The 18,505-nt window shown below is 38.2% G+C and overlaps 1 protein-coding gene across 1 annotated transcript in view; it reads left to right on the top strand.

The window, feature by feature from the left end:
* KIF26B (kinesin family member 26B) overlaps nt 1–18,505 on the top strand; it is a 210,348-nt gene that overhangs the window by 81,920 nt on the left and 109,923 nt on the right. Inside the window, exon 4 of the mRNA XM_010004616.1 lies at nt 14,900–15,083. Coding sequence (XP_010002918.1) covers nt 14,900–15,083 — 184 coding nt within the window. The remainder of the gene's footprint in view (nt 1–14,899; nt 15,084–18,505) is intronic.

Raw genomic sequence — 18,505 nt, 5'->3', positions numbered from 1 at the left:
CATAATGAAATAAAAAGAAGAAGTCAGTAGCTGCAAGAGCACATAATGAAATAAAAAGAAGTCAGTGGTGTTGATGATGGAAGGAGAGAGATCTGTGGGCCGATAGCTTTGTCTGATGTAGTGTTGTGTTCTCCCAGCTCAGATATGAAGCAGTATGATCTTATTTCCGCAAGCCAAAAAGACCCTGAATTCACTTTCTGTTTTGTGATCCACAGGGCTTCTGTTTTTTGTTTTGTGCATGCAGGACTGGTGTGGGTGTTGATACGTACAGAGAAAAGTGAACTGGCTGTATTGCATGTATGTGTTCACATAAGTATCATGCAGGCATTTTCATTGTGAGGCATATTTCTTCTTCTTGCCAAAATAATTGTATCAGCACAGCTGCTCTTGTGTAATTGCAATTTTATCATTAAGTGGTTCTTTACATTACATTCTCATATTCTCCATGCTGTTTGGTGATAAACTGTACCAGAATAAGTACTTTCACACTAAGAAGTTTATTTACTACAACCATACTGCTGAAATTACAGTGGGATAACTTATGTTTAGACAGGGATAGAAAATATGTATGGCATGAGTTATTATATGAGTTATTGTATGGCATGAGTTCAGGTTTATCTGTCTGTATCAACTTCACACTTTTGCACTGTAGACACAAGGTGTGTGGCTATTGCTTTCCCTCCAAAGAGGAATACAATTTATGTTTAAAAATTTAACGAAAGATTGTGTTATGAGTTACTTTATTCTAAAGTACATCTCCCTTTGCCCCCAATATTCATAGTGTTCTATGCTGTAATAATCTTAAATGACTGCTTGAGTGAGGCTGCTTCAGTGATGCCCACATATTATGGTGATGTTGCAAGTGGACAAAATGGAAGATTTAATAAAAATTACCCTAATTTCTGAGCACATGGAAGGCTGTGTCTGTGTGCAAAGCTGTGCAGAGGAGTTCTTGGCTGCTTTATCAGCCTCACTCTTCACCATGAGTCTGATGGGTCCTGTTAAAGTCAAAGGACTGGTTTAAAATTCCGCAGCTCTGTGAGTGGCTGCAGGGTGATTTTCCTGGTTATGAGAAAGGAAATTGCTATGATACGCCGGTATCTGCAAGGAGCCTTTTAGAAAGGGTTGGTTGCAATCAATATTTTTTGGGTATTAGCACACAGAAGAATCAGGGTGAGAGAAGGGACAGAGGCTCCTCAGAGAGTACCATAGAGTTCTGTTTTGAGCACAGAAGGCCTAAACTAATAAAGCTAGGCAGCTTAAATAAGTCCCAAATAGATCAATACCTTCCATGTAAAATGAGGTTTTCATGTTGATCTGAAGCTTCAAGAGGAAAATGCTTTACTCCGGAGGAGCTGGAGAGTTCTTAACTGCAAGGAAGTTGCCTCAGACATGCCAGATCAGTTGGGCAAGTTCATTATAACAGCAATACCCATTCAATAAGGTTTCCATCCTCTCTTGTTTAAATATCATAAAAACATATGTACTCTACACTTTTTTCCATAAAATCTGTATTCTTAAATAATGTCCCCAAAAGATGAACCAGCATTCTTTAGAGAAACCACAATTAAAGAAGTTTGACTAGAAAGCTTTACCCATGGAAAGATGAGGCAAACTGAGCTGTAAAAGATGGACAGTTTTGGAATAAGATTGCATCCATCTCTGTCTTGTAAATAGGAAGAAAGAGAGTTTTATAGGTCAACTGTAACGTACATTGTGTAAAGTTGGATTGATTTTTTTAGCTGTCTGTAAAAAACATTTAAAATCTTTGGATTATAACCTATTTGGTGGTGGGTTTCTCAAGTATATGTTGCAACATCATCTGCCCTATAATGGGATCCTTAAAAGTCTTTGATCACTAAGCAGCTTTTCAACCATAAAAAGTTGGATGCAACAAAACAATAACCATCTGTGTGGTGTGGAAGCATCATAAATGGTAAGTGGACTTTCCCTTGGATACCATTCTCTGTCTGTGTGAACTCTTGTGGTGTGTAAGCTATTTGCTGACCTTTTCCCATATTTCTCTAATCTGACGTAGTCCATACTGGTATGACCAAGGTTTTGCTTTGACTGTGTTGCAGTAATGCACAAAGACATATGTGAAATTTGGAGCTGTGTCTCTTACACAGCGCTTGAGAACAGTGTCAAGTTAAGCTACAGTATTTGATCAAGGGCCTTTAATAGAGCACCTAGCTGGTGTCCAGCTGTGTCCTTACTAACAGAAGAAGCCACAGCACATGACTGATTTTCAAACATCCAGCTTGTTTTACCTTTGATGTTGCAATGATACTGTTTTCTACACCTTTATAGGTAGTATCTCTTTGCTTTTCCTGCCTGTGCATTTGCATCTTCAATTTCAGGGGCTGACTTCTACAAAATGCATCATTGCACTGTCTTGGTTGCAGAGGGCTTGATCCACTACTGTTGTGTTCCAGGCTTCTGTTTAATGTATTATTTTGAAAGCAATAGAGATTTATCTTTCAAAACTAGAGTTTCATAGTGCTGAGTTTGTCCCAAGTGCTGTCTTTCTCTGGCTCTTCTTCTCCTGTCCTCTGACTCATATAAAATAAATATAGCAAGAAATACAATTTTTTGGTCTTATTCTTAGGGTGCTGTATGTCAGGGGCAAAATTGCAACTGTTTGTTACAGAGAAGGGAGATGGTAAGATGTGACTGCAGACTGTCCTGCATCTTACTTGAAATGTTCACAAGTTTTTCCTAAATTTCAAATGGGAGAGCAGGATAAAATGTGTTGTGGAACTATATAGATGTACTTTGGCAACTATAGGAAATTAAGGTAGCTGTGGAGAGAAAATATTACTGGAAATGTTTTTCAAGTCCAAGAGAAAATGCTGTCTATAAGATTCCTAGGTTAATGTTCTGGTTTCCTGACTATGGGAGATTTATTATGAAGGAGGTAGATGAACCCATTTTCCAGACCTTCTCATCAAAGAAGAATTTAATACAGAACTAATTCTGCTCAGTGGCCTCATCTCTTGTGTGAGGGAGATGCATTACTAAGTGAGAAGTATCTTCAAAGAGTTATTTTAATTCTGGTTTTTCAAGTGTTCCCTGAGTTGTGGTAGATTTAATTTTTAGCCTATTCTTTGCTTTGCTGCTGAGGACCATGATTTTTAGAAGAATATGGTTTATATCAAACTGCTATCATATAGAGTATGTGCCTTTTGATAGGATTGCACCCAGCAGTAGGTGATGTGGGTCAGGAACCTATAGGTTCCTGACCATTGGAGGTAGAGGAACAAGAAGATCTCAGGACTAAGAGGACTGACCCAGCTTTCAGTAGGCCAGCTGTCCAGGAAGAAAAGCTTCAAGTGCAGACATTTCTGGGAAAGCTTCAGGTATTTAATGAGCATGGTTTGTCTTCAAAAATCAAGGAACAGAAAGGTTTTCATGCTTCTAACTCTTCACCGTAGAATAGTGGAGAAAGACAATAGAATGAGAGCTCAGTTACAACTGAATCTCTCTTCTTGGGAAATGACCTTTTATTTTGGGTGCACCACGTGAAACAGTTTTACCTAGCTGTCATTAGAGCAAACAGCAATATTCTGGCCTTCAGATGATAAAAATATATCACAAGAGCGACGTCTGTATCCAAAAAGAAAGAAGATTAGTTGTCTATGCATTTTAAGAGGGAAGAGATTTTTCTGGTTGATATAGCTGCTTGTATTTATCATACCTACCATGGGCCCATGGGACTTGGAGACTGCAGTCCCTTTGCTGATCTGGAAGAGCAGACAGGACCCTTGCTAATTCCTCTGATTCCCCTTTCCCCTGCACCCATCAGTCTCACCTGTATTTTATCAACATTGATCATGAGTTACTGGCGCTTTATTCAGATGGAACAGAGGTGTGAATCTGGGTATTAACCGATCACAAAAAAGGCTGAAGTCCAAGTGAAATCAAACAGCAAGTAAATTTCTCTGTTGTCTTTATGTGTGACAGGATGTAATTTAGAGAAACACTTTTGGCATAAAATTTTGAGCCATTTTAAGTAGCATTTTTTCACTTTTAGGCATACTTTCAAAAATGTACTTTTGCTAAGAAACAAAAATACGTTCCAATTACTTTTCAGTTTAGCGGTTTGCCCAGCTGTCCGAGAAGTGCTCTCAGAACTGAAAATAAATTGGCTTTCACTGAAATTTATATAGGTAATTTTAAAAAATCTGTAGATTAAAGGCCTTACATCTCATATGTTCTGCTTTTTGGTCCTTGTGTCACACATCTGTACAGGTCACTCCTTTCTGGCTACCTTGTGTGGTGTATTTAATTTCATGTTGTTTTTTTATTTCACTTTACTGGAAATAGAAAAACAAGAACAAAAGATTCCTTTAAAAAATAACAGTAATCGCCAACAGTGATAGTGTTTTCCAGGTTCATAAGTTTTTGTAATAATTCATTCTGCAGCATGATTAAAGTAGGTTAAATATTAAGGTCAGGTCTCAAAGGAGGTGGGGTCTGAGCTAGCAGGATGCTGATCATTCCTGCAAGAGGCTGGGCACATAGGACTTCCCCCGCAAATGGCTGGGTGTGAGGGCATTTAGTGTAGTGTAGAATTGCTTCCTGAGTCTTCAGTAGGTAGATAAAAGGTTTTATAACAAAATACTGAAAGTGAGTTGGGTGAAATTTTTACCAGTTTTTTTCCTCAGAAAAAAAAATATGGATTTCATTTGTATTAGTTACTTCGTCAGCTTCTGCTGATTTAGTTTATGTCTTCACAGAAAGCAAGCAAGAATCAATACATTTTTTGTGTTTTGGTTACACCCTTCAGAAAGTAGTTACTAAATTTTTCCATTTGAAATTGTTTGCCATTTCCTTCAATTTTATTTAAATTCATGTTCTAAAAATGGAAACTTTAATTTTGCATTGAATACATTGATGGGATTGATGCTTAAGTGATTTTGTTGAAACTTTTCAGAGAAAAGATATTTCAAAAGAAAAAATAAAGCATAATTACTCTCAGAATTGCAGTAACATCTCTTTCATAGCATCATTGAATCACAGAGGCTAGAAGGGACTTCAGGATTTTTCTTGTCCTCTAATCTGAGGTTAGGCAGGTGTCCAGGACTTCATCCATTTGGGACTTAAGCCTCATCAAGGTCAGAGACCATGCAACCTTGCTTGACTGTCCTCAGGATGAAAAATATTTTCCTAATACCCTGTTCAAACCTCTCTTGTTTCAACAAACGTCCATTAGCTCTTGTTCTCTTTCCATGCCCTGGTTTGAAGAGCCTGACTGTCATCTTCTCATGGTACTGGTACCCTTCTTGTGGGTACTGGGTAGGGCGTACTATTAGGTGTCTCCAAAATGACTATAAATGTTTCTGTAAATCTGTTGAGGAGATCTAGATTAAATTCCTATTTAAGACTGTTCATTAATTTCTTTGTGCTTCAGCATTTCTCTGTGAAGGTGGGAGCAAAAACTTTTTCTTTTGTCTGGTTTGCTGATAAGCTGTTGGGGCTGGACTGATTTTAGCTCAAGTGCAGTCTGTTAAGAGGAGGACCTGTCTTGGACCTAAATGTATTATACATAGTAATGGTGACAGTCTCTACTAGTCGAAAACAACTTCTCTCAAAGGATTATCACTATCTCATGGTGGTGACTAAGGACAAGGCAAGATTTATGGCAACTTTTAGAGGAAATATTTTTGACTATGTGAGGAGATTGCTTGTCAGAGCTGGGCTTAAGTGCACTGAATTTCAGTGCATCTGTGTTGTCAGAACAATTCACCATTTGTATGCTTGGTGTTATTTTAAATGTGCTGGCCTCCAAAATATTGATGAGGCAAAAAACCCTGTGAAGCTTACCTGCCTTTTGGCCTTTTTATGTATCTGTTTAATTGTTCTGCCAACCAGAAAGTTAAACAATGATAGAATGGGCTGTGAATCTGTGTGCTGGCAACTTTTTGTCCTAGTGTTATGAGAGGTTTTTGCTGAATGGGACAGAGATGAAGCAAAATAGCTTTGCACACAGTGTGTGGTCAGGCTTTAGCATCCAAGGTAATAGAGGAACTGTAATCGTATAAGCTCCATAAAACTCACAGTTAATGAAATTGCTTTATATGATTTTAAGGACTGTTATTAAATGGCCAGCTGTTTGTGGGACTCTCATTGCAAAGCTTCTGTTAGTCATGTTTTTAAGTTGTCATAACTATTGTTACTTGTGGGTCATGAGGAGAGTCAGCTAGGGGTTGACTAACCAAAAGTCCTGTCCTGTGGTTTGAAGTTTACTAGGTTGTCCCAGCTGTTCGGGATGAAACAGTGTAACTGTACATATAACTCCCTTATATTTTCCAGCTAACACGTGAAGACTGACACATCTGCATGTGTTTCTTGTTTTACACAATAACAGTACAAATACAAAACTATGCACTCATTTCTTATTACTTAGTGGCAATGTCAGCATCTTACAATCTAAATCTTTAATATATACAGGTAATGCTTCTTAACAACAAAAGCTTGAGCTGGATGAAACTTGTTTCTGACCTTTTGCAGAAAGATACCAGTGCCCTTGCCCTCAGCTCTGTGTGATTGAAATTAAGGCTACTCTGGTCTGTGGTTGTCAGTCTCCTGCCTATGCAGTTTTCCTGTGGGATTGGAACTTGCATTGCCCAGTAACCATGGCAATAATGAGGAAGTGTTTATGTTTGAATTAATTTGAGTTATAGTAAATGTAGCTGGTTTTCTTCCCGTATTTAACTATAGTACTAAATGTCTGATTTTATTTTATCCAGGCATAATGGTTCAGCTTGCTTCATGCATTAAGCATGTGGTGACACGTATCCAACTCATCCTTAGAGCTTTCCAAGAATGGGATAATGCTGTGAGCACTGTCATCTGTCTGACTACCATTATTTGTAAAAGCATTTTTCAGAGAGAAAAAAGAGCTAGATTAATAATAAAAAACAACCTCTACCCACTCTTTTAAAAAAAATGACTAGTGATTTGTCTTCTGCTTTTGAGTGCTGAACATTTTTTTAAGAGTCAGGTCCTTCTGCTAGTCACCAAAGTCACTCTTTTATCTAAAAATGCAGGTTGATTTTGTGCCTACAGTCAATAACACAGCAGGAAATGTGAATCGGGTCATTTTTACAGTGTGTGTGGTGACCTGGATCCGTAATCTCTGAAATTTAGGAATAGTATTAAAAGGGTAAGAGAATAAAGAGAAAAAGAAATTGAAATAAAGAAGAAATTATCTTTCTCTAGCTAAATGTATCAAGTTAGACTCAAGATGTAGTTTTCTTGATGGGTACTATTGAAGCACAAGGGTATGATTTCTTGTAGAAATTTCAAATATGATAGTTCATTTTATTTGTTACTTTTTGGCCAACATTACATTTGAGACTTTACATGAGAGCTAATTAATGATCCTGTTGCCAAAGACAGAAGGACATATGCCATTGAATCTGAGTTTTTCAAGAACTTTTAGATTAGGTAAAAAGATCTTTACTGGAGGACAGGAATACCTGCTGAAGAGAATCTTGTGAATTTAACAGCAATGACAGGAGAAGTGGTTTGTTTCTTTTCTTGTCATATCCTTGTCTAAAAGTGGTAGTTTCACGCAAATAAGAGCTGTGTAGAACATAAACCCTCTGTCCTGCAATATATACTTGTGTAGGACTTCAAGCTTCTCATTAAACTATTGGTCTTCAAGCTTATTAATCTTCTTTGTTTTGGTGCAACCTAGGAGCAACTCAGTTGCCAGTGATTTACACAAATTTGAATTCAATATAAGAGCAGGCCTGAGCTGTTAATATCACCAAGATTGCTTGTGTGCAACAACCTTTGCGTTTTATAAAGACCTATCCCGAGTAAAGCTTGAAGCTGTATTTTGGCTCTGTTAGAATTAAATAAGTTAAAAATAATGAGTTTCTGGACATTTACAAGACAGTTCCAGGGGAGAGTGCACTCACTAAGGCACTGTGGCCAAAACATTTGAATTAACCACCCAAGAAGTGAAAGATTGTAGCCTGGGACAGCTTTATTGTTGCTATGAAATTGAATGTATGCATAAAAATAAAGAGAACAATAAGGGGCAAGTGTTTACTGGGCATTAGAGAGATGTTTATTATACCTTCTACAGCATAAGCAGAAAGCTCAAATTATCTCCAGATTTTAAAGGCATTGTAAAATAATTAAACACAAATACTAAGAATCTTACTGGAACTGCAAATCCAGGAAATGTTCCTCTGAGGATTCTTATTTCATTCTTTTCATATCTTACTAGACTGCAGCACCACAGCCCTGGGCTTGGCCACACAGAGGATTAAAGTGGAGTAAAGTTGCCCTAATTCTCATTCATAGCTTGTAAGCCCTGTTGGAAGGCAGGAAACGTGGGCTGGGAAGGGAAGGCAACTGCAAGATTTATTGCTCTGTCTTTTTGCGTTCAATCTGGATGAGAAAAACTGTTCCATGTACAGGTACAAGAAAAAGCCCTTGGAGGTTGTTCTCGCTCTGCCACTGAACATGCTTCTCAAGTGAATAGCCCCAGCTTGCAGCAGATGGTGGAGAGGCAACTGGGCCACTTGAGGCAGAGCACAGCTGTTAGCTTGTTGGTTAAATACCCTGTGAAGCATCTCTGTTCTCTTTCCTTTAGAAGATGAAAAGAAAGGCACGGCAGAAAGGAAGTCATGGCTACTGGCCAGATCATTGTCCTCCAAATAGCAAGATAAGGTATAGCATGGAACCCCATTTAGTACTGTAGGCATCCGCTTTTAAGGTCAGGGAAGTGCTTCCCATAGTAATTCTGACATATTAGCCCTGTCCTGTAAGTATGATTTGGAGCACCCTTTGGCACAAGGCAGTTCAAGAGGCTAAAGCAGTAGCAGCCAAGCCAAAATAAATGTGAGGAAAGAAACAAGGGTGTGTGGGGGGAAGGAAATATGCAGGCAGGGGAGGGGCAGGTATGCTTCCTCCACTTTTGGTGGTGGTACTCAGATCAACTTGGCTGTAATGTCACCTTAGTGAGCCTACACATACAGGTGATTGGAAGAAACATACTTGCTTTGGTTGCTGGGTTAGATCCCTGTAATTAGAAAATGTGAATATCCCATTTAGTGCCCTGTGTCCTGTTTTCATAGTCAGCATATAACAGATATAATTGAACCTAGAGGTCCCTTCCAACCTGGCATTCTGTGATTCCATGATGGTTCAGTAGCAAAAGATCCTGGAGAAAAAGCAGCTATTGTGTGACCCAGTGTACCTGAAAATCAAGAATGGCTTTTCTCATTAAAAAAACAAACCCATGTGGTTGTAATAGGTTGTGTCCTATTGGTTTGTACCTTACAGCTGCATGAGAACCTATATGATATGGTTACTAATTTTATATATACACATTTACCCCAAACAGAAAATACACTACAAACCCATATTTGTAAACATTTCAGTTGGAAATACTATAAACTAATGGCAGATTTCCGGTATATTTTTGTTTGACATTCCATCAGTTCAGCAGAATACTACACAGATTATATTTTACTTAGTAGGTGACTGTCAAGAATTCCTACCCTTTCTACAGAAAGAATTATGACTGAGGTTTTTTTAAAAAAAACAACCAACCAATAAACAAATAATTGGTCAAGGTTTTTTATTGAGAGTAGAGTTTGGGAATGGTGCCTTTACCATAGGATATCAGTGTTTCAGGCTGGGTAACCAACACTGTTGGCCACAAATGTATATTATAACTAGTGATACATCTACACAAATATGCTTAAGTAGTTAGTTCAAGAGACTGATTTCCAAACTAAACCTTTATCTGTTTTCCAACCCAGTATTAAGATGCAGCAGGCAAGGCAGATTTGGATAAGTAAAGATAGTGTTTTAATTACTAGTTAAGACCATTGATCTAATTTTGACTTGTCAAACCAGAACATCCTCTGGTAAGCAATCTCTTGCACATAAAGAGTGCATACCTTACTCCTTGAATGGTGTGTCCAGCAGAGAGTATTTGTCTTGTAAAAGGAAATGTATACGTCCAAATATAGAAGAAAAATAGATTTTTAGTTTTAATGAAAATTGCAAATATTTACCTTCAAGTTAGATAGTACATGACACTTTAGTCTCCATAGCTCAAGAGCCATTTTCTCTGTGGAAAATATGATATAAAAGTAAGAATGTTTTTATTTTGACACAGAAAGTGATATGCCAGATCACTGGCCCCTATGATTTGTAATTCTGTGTCCAAGGGTGACAAATACAGGATGCATCATAGTTTAATATAACTCCCATAATTAATATAGAGATGTGCATCTAAAGAAATGTCTTCAGATGTTAGTGGTGAAGGGACATGTCAGGTACTGAAGTGGGCGAGTCAGTGATACACATCAATGATGATCTTTGCTGACACAAGTGTGAATAGTATTTTAATTATTCTCTTAAATGTCTAATTTCCTTCTGAATCTAGAGAACCTGCTGTCCTTTCTGACCTGTACTTGGCAGTGTGTCCTAAAGTTTCAAGTTTGCCTTGGGTGATATGTTGGGTAAAATATAATTTCTTCTATGAAGCGAAATAGATGTCTATTGAATTTTATTAACAGCGTCTGCTTTCTTAGTTAAATAAGAGGAAGCAAATATGCCACAAATTGGCACAGCTAGCTCACTGAAGTTCATGATCTTAGATAATTTTATGTCAAATGAGGTCCCAGTCCACTCTGTTTGAGCTGGAGGCATGTGAGCATTATGCATTTTAGGGAGGATTTATCACAGTGGTGTATCACAGTGTTTGTGGTTTTTATGTTTTCCCCAGAATATTACTTAGCAACGAGTAGATGCATGGATTTGTTCTCAGTTTCTAAAGTTGCTTTTTATGAGCAGCCGAAGTTAATTTAGAAGCCATGAATTTTCAGACTGTTCCTTTCACAGTTCCTTACGCATGTTGTACTGTACCCATTACCCAGTGACTTCTTTAAGCAAGGGATTTACAGACCTTTCCATAATGCCTTTTATTTTGTGTAAAGTGTTTAATCAACTTCATTCTTGTATTGTTTATAAGTAGAATGAAAAACTTTCTTAGCAGAGATCTTTGCATCACCCCAAGTGGTGCCTTTGTTCTGTGTTAAAGATGGATTATTTAATCCCTTTCTGTTCATTCCTCTCTCTAGAAGGGTTTTCAAAGAGTATGCTTTGCCCCCTCACGCCTCAGAATTACCTCTAAGCTGGTGTGCTTCCATTTCCTCGATGAGACCCACAGAGAATCTCCAGCTTTCAGAAAGTTCATATAGGTCATGAATTGGCTTCCAGTGTAGGGGAGGTAGCTCTGCAGTGAGTGTGTTTGAAAATTCCAGCCTGCCCATGGAGTTTTAAGGGGGAAAATAATAAAATCACTGTTTCTGCATAGGCAGGAATTGAAGTGTTCTGGCTGCACAAAAGTATACCTTATTAAACTTGTATTTTAAAAAACAAAAAGCAGAGAATGCCCTTTCAAAAAATTACTTCAGTCTTTGCCATGGATCAGCTGGACATTCATTGCAGTTCCCCTTTCCTGCCAGCAATCCCTCAGTTTTATTTCTATTAATCTGCTTTCTAATGTGTCTCCTGCAATCTCAAATCTTGACCTTGTGATTATTTCCTCTGCTACAAATCTTGTAAGCTTTCAGAAAGTCTCCAGCTGAATGTTTACTTAGAGATGCTCAGGAAAAAATAATATCAATTAACTGTCAGTGTGAATCCAAAGTACATTAGATAAACTCGGTTAAATCTGCATTATTTTGGAAGATAATGCAGTAAAATGACATAAAAGGTGGTTCTGTTGTGAATGACCACATCCATGCGGTGGGATGATACAGTTTAAATTAAGCACTTCAAAAAATTAATTTGGATCAAGTTCCCTGTGTGTCTCTGTGGACACAATCCTGACCACAGCCGTACTGTGCACAGCCGGGAAGGGGTTTGCATGGAACTGGAACCCACTGTGCACCCCTGCGTAGTTCCTTGCTGATATCACTTGGCTCAAGTGGGATGCGATGCAACTTGGAGTGTGATCAGCTTATTGTCAATATAGAAAGCTGTGCTGCTGTCATCGCTGTTACCATTACTGCAGTAGTATGCATGGTCTCAAGTGGAAATCAGAGTCCTATTATACTGGATATTAAATGAAAACAAATTAGCTGGTTCCCAGACAACAAGCAGAGTCTAAACAGCTGCTGGCTGGGCTGCCCAGGCTGTGAGCCACAGCAGCATCAGGTCTCCCAAGGTCCAGCCTGGTGCTTTGCCTGAGAAGTCTGGTGGTCCAGAGAGTCTGCATGGGAGAGCCAGGCCTCTGAATTGCCTTGAATAGTAAAACATGAGAATTTTTAACCTTCTGTGCTAGTTGACTGGGCCAAATTATCATCAGCAGGCATGACTGTGTTGAGAGCAATGCTAGCCACCCAAGCTGAATTATTTTTGTCACACAAATGTGCTCACAAAAAAGCTGCACTGTCTGTGTTTGTGTCAGATTGCAGCCTACATCTGGTTAAAATATCCTTCTCTTCCTGTTCAAATACTCTGGGAATTACCTGAAACTTCTTGCTGTTTTGATCCCCTTCAAAATTCAGGCAAATCTGATAGGGCTTGTAAATTATTTTCTAGCCTGCTGTGCACTGATTTTTCTCTCCTTGGGGAAAAGCAGAAAACCCCATAAAGTTGTGAGAAATAGTTCATTGTTTTTTAATGCATTTTTCCAGTTCCAGGCCAAAAATATGAAAGAAAATGCAGGTTCTTCCATTTGAAGGCACTCTCAAAGGTTATAACTGTCAAACTAGAATATAGTTCCAAGGTTTTGAAAAGGCCAGGTACATCCAACAGTGTTTTTTCTTTAAGAAAATGCCAGCTATGGTCTTGGTTGGGTCAAGAAGTGTTTTGTATTACAGTATCAACTTTGTAAAAAGAACAGCAAATGCTGGAAAAGCATTTAGTGGCAAAAGTGGTAATGGCTCTGTCAGTCAACTTAGAAAATGGCTTTTACTAAATGTATTTTAACTCCAGGTAAGTCAATGAGACCAGAAGTATGACCAGAGAGGGTAGGGCCACTGCCTGTATTTAGGACTGTACTCTACTGAGCTTGTCCGCAGGAGTAAATTTTTCAATGTGTTTGGCCAATATTTGTATTTTCAGTTGTTGCATTAAATACAAGATTTTGCTTAAAATAATTTTATAGTGAAGCTAAGACATTTAGAAAATCTCAATACAGCATGGACAGCTTCATAAAAGCATGAGTGATAATATGGAAGCTGAAATAATTTATTCCTCTCAAACCATTGAAATGTTGCTCAGAAAAGGACAAATCAGTGCTTTTTGCTTTGGTTTTGATCAACACCTTTCGATTATATTTTCTATGAAAAAGAAAGCAGACTCTTAAAAGAGAGAGACATGTTATGAACTGCAGGCTTTAGGCCAGAGGGAAGGGAAACAACAAGGAGGTGGTGCAGAAACTTCTGAGTTGTAATTTTGTATCAGGTCAATTAAAATCTCCTAGTGCTTTTCTTTTATTTAAAAACTAATCTATCTGGAAGTGCTTTGCACTTGCCATAGGCTAAAAGAGAACATACTGATCTTGCACACTGTGCACACGGCCAGCTGACATATGGCAACTTCATGCCCAGCAGTAATTTGTTCATGTGTTTGAGACGTCTGATACAAAAACAATGTACTTAAATACTGAAATGAGTGTCTCTATAGATATTTTGTGTGTGTGTGTTCAAACATATTGCCCTAACTCCTTGGGATAAGATAATGTAATTACTTTTGTAAATTTGGTTGGATAATCTATACTGCTAGCAGTGTAATGGAGCTAAAGCTTCTTAAAACTTAGGAGGATTTAGAATTCTTTGTCTTTACTGTCACACTTCAGCAAAGTAAGGACAGCTACTGTCTGCACAGACTACTTCACAATTTGTCTGCCAAAGCAAACAACATGAAAGCAGCCTCATGAATTGTTACACCCATCTCTCCTTTGATATGGTGCTCCAGCTGCCCTCCTCGCTTTAAAGTGCTCATTTTACAAAAGGGAAACTGTGGGACAGCATGATTAATATTAACAATATCCCTGGACAGTGCAGAATGCACAAGTGTTGGAACAAACCAGCTGCAGCAATGGCTGAATGTTGAATTGTCTCTCAAAAGAAATATTTTGCAAAATAAAAGTACTGAATGTTTCTGTTCCAGAAAAGCTTAGCTTTTTAACCAAAGTCTGTACAAGTTTCAGGATTCTTACCTAAGAATACTGTATTATTAAAAACAATTTTAATTGCTGTCCTTGCTTAGTGGTTAATGATGTAGCTGTAGTTGGTATGATGGTCTCCATCTCATTGCAAAATGCAATATTTTCTTTGTTCATTGTTTGCTAAGTTTTTAGATTGGCTTGTGTTTTAAGAGGTTATAAAATTCTAAAACAGCTGGTGTGAAGCTTCTTGCATCTCAGCAAATTCACCTGAGCATTTAATACTAATTAACTTAATAGTGGCTGCTTACATCCAAACATTGTACAAGGATTAATTTTCTAATCAGAGGTTTATGAATGAGACACAATTCTGTGGGAACCATTTCATGACTGAACTTCATTTTAGAACAGAAATTGCCATATAGTTCATTGATTTAACTGTAGGCTTTGGAGCTTACTTGCAGGTTAAATTGTTTCAATAGATGAGATAGTGACAGAGGCCTGATTGTAACCCTATTTCATGCAAAATGTGTAAATTTGGTGTAACTTTGTGAAGTCAGTGGCATTAATGAATCAAACTAGTAATGATGAGTGAAGAACAAATATTATAAAACTGTTGGGATCAATGAGGTCAAAAGTGAGACCCTACATAAATAGTAACCTGATAAATACCTTTGCTTATTCTTGACTGCTTGTGTTGATGTCTGGTGATGTTTTAGCTTACTCTTCTTATTTTTCCCACAGAGCCGCTCAGAAATTGAACCTGTCTTCCAAAAAGAAGAAGCACAGGCCTTCCGCATCATCTGCTCCTGAATCTCCTCTCTTTTCTACCAGCTTCAGCAATATCCTTCAGACTTCACCACCACCTGCACCACCATGTTTGTTGAGGGCAGTCAGCAAAGTGAAGGACACCCCTGGTTTGGGCAAGGTAGGCCTTGCGAGTATCACTAAAGCACTTGTTTTCTTTGGGAGAAGATTTTATCCTTGCACAAAGAGATTAAGAGAACTGGAAGACCATGTCCTTTCTCAGCTGGTTTTACTGCACCTGAACGTGTGTGCAAAGGGCTAACAACATAAGTTATTTAATGCAAGTGAACTTCTTTCAAAGTTGACTTGAACACAGCTGGACCAAATTGTCCAGCAATAATACATTTCAAGGGCCAGTTACACTAAATGCACCTGCACTGGGACCATGATGCTACTCAGCAGGGATAATGTCCATTCTGCTAGAGTTTCTGGAGCAGCTGGTCTCTGTGGCTGTGTTTAAACTGTGTAGCAGTTGCTTGCTGTTGCATATTCTGAGTTCCTAATCCCATTGCTCTCCAGACTGGTGTCTTTGCTGACCAGGCTGTAATTTGCTCATGGCTTGTGTTGCCTGGCTTTCTGCCAGCACAGTCAGGACAAGGTTGGGCCATATATCTGAACAAAGCCTATGCTGATAATGGTGAATTGTTCCTTTTTCCTTCTGTCATTTTACTTCCTCCCATTCTCTCTAATCATACCCTGCTAAAATGCTGTTTAGGTGCATAGTTATAATGTAAAATAGTTGAGGCAATGTAGGAGGTGGTTGTATAGTTTGCTGTTTCTTCATTGTCTCCGAGTTGCTCTTTTTTTTCACCTGTTGGAAATGAAGAGCCTGAGGTATGACAGCTGGGAATACTCGTGTGCAGTTGCTTTAATCAAGGTAGATTCTTATGCAAGTGTCTGTGTGTGTGTGTCTCTTCCATATGCATTGAGTACTAGGCAGTGACAATGAATTTGGTGAAAATCTTTACATTTAGAAGATAAATTGTAATGTATGATCTAAGAGTGCTGAGCATGGGATGGTGTTCAGGATTTTCATTGAAGCCAACTTCTCAAGATTCTTACTTTTCTGTGTTTGAGACAGGTATTATCTGAATAAAAATTAAAATTCCATTGAGAAATAATGAAGGGTGTGTTAACGAAAACAAGGAATTAATTTCCCTTTTTGTGAGCACTCTTCCTGACTGTTGATTTTTGCCCTTCCCAAGAAAAGGGTCTACACACACAGGCACAAACATAGCTCCTTCAAAACACTGACAGCTTGATCTGAACCTTTCCTGCTCCTCAAATCATTGGTTTCCAGTGGATAGGACTTGGGAAACAGTTTTGCAACATGGTCATAAAGAGCTGTGCTTGTTCATCAACACTGTGTACCAGAACAGGCTCCAAACTTTCCAGCTGTGTAAGTAAAACTGAAATTTTGCAGTCCAGCTGATGAAGGAGGATATTTCTTTTCAGATTAGACATACTATCCCATAGCTATCAGAGTATATAAGAAATAGTAAGAAGTTTTGACAAGTGTTTTAACACATACTTCTCCAAAGTAGCAAGCCAAATTAGATCCATTCATATAATCAAAATAGAGAAAGTTACTGGTTTTCACATTTCCACAACAAAAATTTGCAAAAAAAGACTACAAAAACTTGCCATTTGGAATTCAGTTTCGTTTTTCTCCTCTTTGGTTTCTTTTGGAAGTCACCCTGTAATTATGACCTGAAGCCAGTATACTTTAATCAAAGTTTCCTATCAGTTTACCTCTGTAGCACGATTTTACTCTTAACATGTCAGAAATAGATGAGAGGCATAATAAGTAAATAACTGCAGGATAACAATGTAATTTATCTGTCAGACTGGGAAAACTTTAGGTGAGGTAACGGAATTTGCAACTTGTTTACTTTTAATTTTAATTTTTGTTATTTATGCATGTTCTCTTTAGTTTGGTTGGCATGTTTTGATAGGAGCATGCTAAAAACTATGTTACTTTTCCTAGCTGTTTTTTCTCATGTAGTTTTTCTGTAAGGGTATACATTTATAAAATGTGGACCAAAGAAGCTAAATTTTTTTTCAGTTACTTAGGGTTTTTTTCTGGTTTGTGTTTAAATAGCAATCTCAGTGTGATGGAAATGTTTCACTTTGGGTTTGAGTGGGCTGGGTAATTTCTAACATGACAGTTTGTTACTGGAAAGTCTGATTCACCAGAACTGGAAGCCTGGCTGTTGCCAAGAACTCTGGATTTCTAAGACCCCTGGGGACAGCTGTGTACAGACTGCCCTGGCATGGGCTGCTTGGAAGCAGCCTCTTTGTCTGGAGAGCTGGGAGCCCTGGCATAGGTGCTGGGTGTTGCTGGCTTGGTGTCAGCTTGAGGGTTTGCCAGGGTAGCTGGGTATCCAAGATGTTGCAGGATAGGAAACCGGGTACTTCAAAGCTTAGGTCTTGAGGTTGAATTTCATGTCACTGTTTTCTAAAATGAACTTGCCACCAAACACTTGCTGTTTGATATTTTCACTTTTACTAGAAATTTCAAAGATACTATTTCTCATTGCAAAATTGATGACAATTTTTTTATTTAAAGTTCTATAGTTTCTCAACTATCATGTGTAGACATATAGTTTATGTGAGTTAAACTTTGAGGATTTGCCCATCAACAACACATTTAAAAGTTAATTAACAGCTCAGTTAGTATGGATATGGGTACAACTGAGGAGTATAAACTGACAAACAGAAGACAATTGGTTTATATTCAGGTTGCATGCTTCACAACTTTTCTTACAAAAGGACTTTCAAATTGGACTGTACCAGCCTGAAATTTGGAAGAAGTATTACATGGAAGCTAAAATTCAGCTTCACAGAAGGAGGAAAATTATATCAATAATGAAATGTTAGGACTGCATGATCACCATTTTTTCTTTGATGTTAGATACACCATTGACTGTAGCAGACAATACAGCTGTGTCAAAGTGAAACAAAGTAGTAAAGAATCAGATTCTTTGTTGTGCTCATTTCCAAAAAGCTTTCCGTGAAGTAAATGGTTTGTGACCATTTTGCAAACATATTAACAGTGGTGCTTGTATGTGTCATAACATACACATGTGCTTTGGGTTTGCATTTGCTGGCAGTGGGAGCTGACCCCAGGTGGTAGTGTGGAATCCCCATAGTTGATTCCTGAGAGCAAGGAGTTCCCTTTTGGGCTGAGCAACAGTCCTGCTCCATAAACTACCACAACCTGCGCATGACTTTTCCCTTCTTTCTCTGCTGTCTTTGAATCATCATACTCTGAGACTGGCTGATTGGTTTTGCTGGGTTTACACACAAAGTGCCACTCTTCTGGATGATTGCTTGTGCAGTTTCCCCATGTCCCATCATTTTCTGGAGTTTAGCCCTTAAATCTGTTTTGTCCTTTCTGAGAATGCTCAAAGAAACAGAGCAAAAAGGGCTTCCATGCAGAAATAATGAATTATTTCATGTCTGCACTTAGATAAACTACTGTAAGAGCATTCTAGCAAGGTCAGCTTAGATTTGCTCCCCAATCTCTTTCCATACTCTTTC

Source organism: Chaetura pelagica, unplaced genomic scaffold (assembly GCF_000747805.2).
Source record: "Chaetura pelagica isolate M959 unplaced genomic scaffold, ChaPel_1.0 scaffold278, whole genome shotgun sequence".
In the NCBI taxonomy this organism is placed as follows: domain Eukaryota; kingdom Metazoa; phylum Chordata; class Aves; order Apodiformes; family Apodidae; genus Chaetura; species Chaetura pelagica.
Note: the sequence above shows the minus strand (reverse complement) of the source record. Positions and strands in the feature narration are given on the sequence as shown.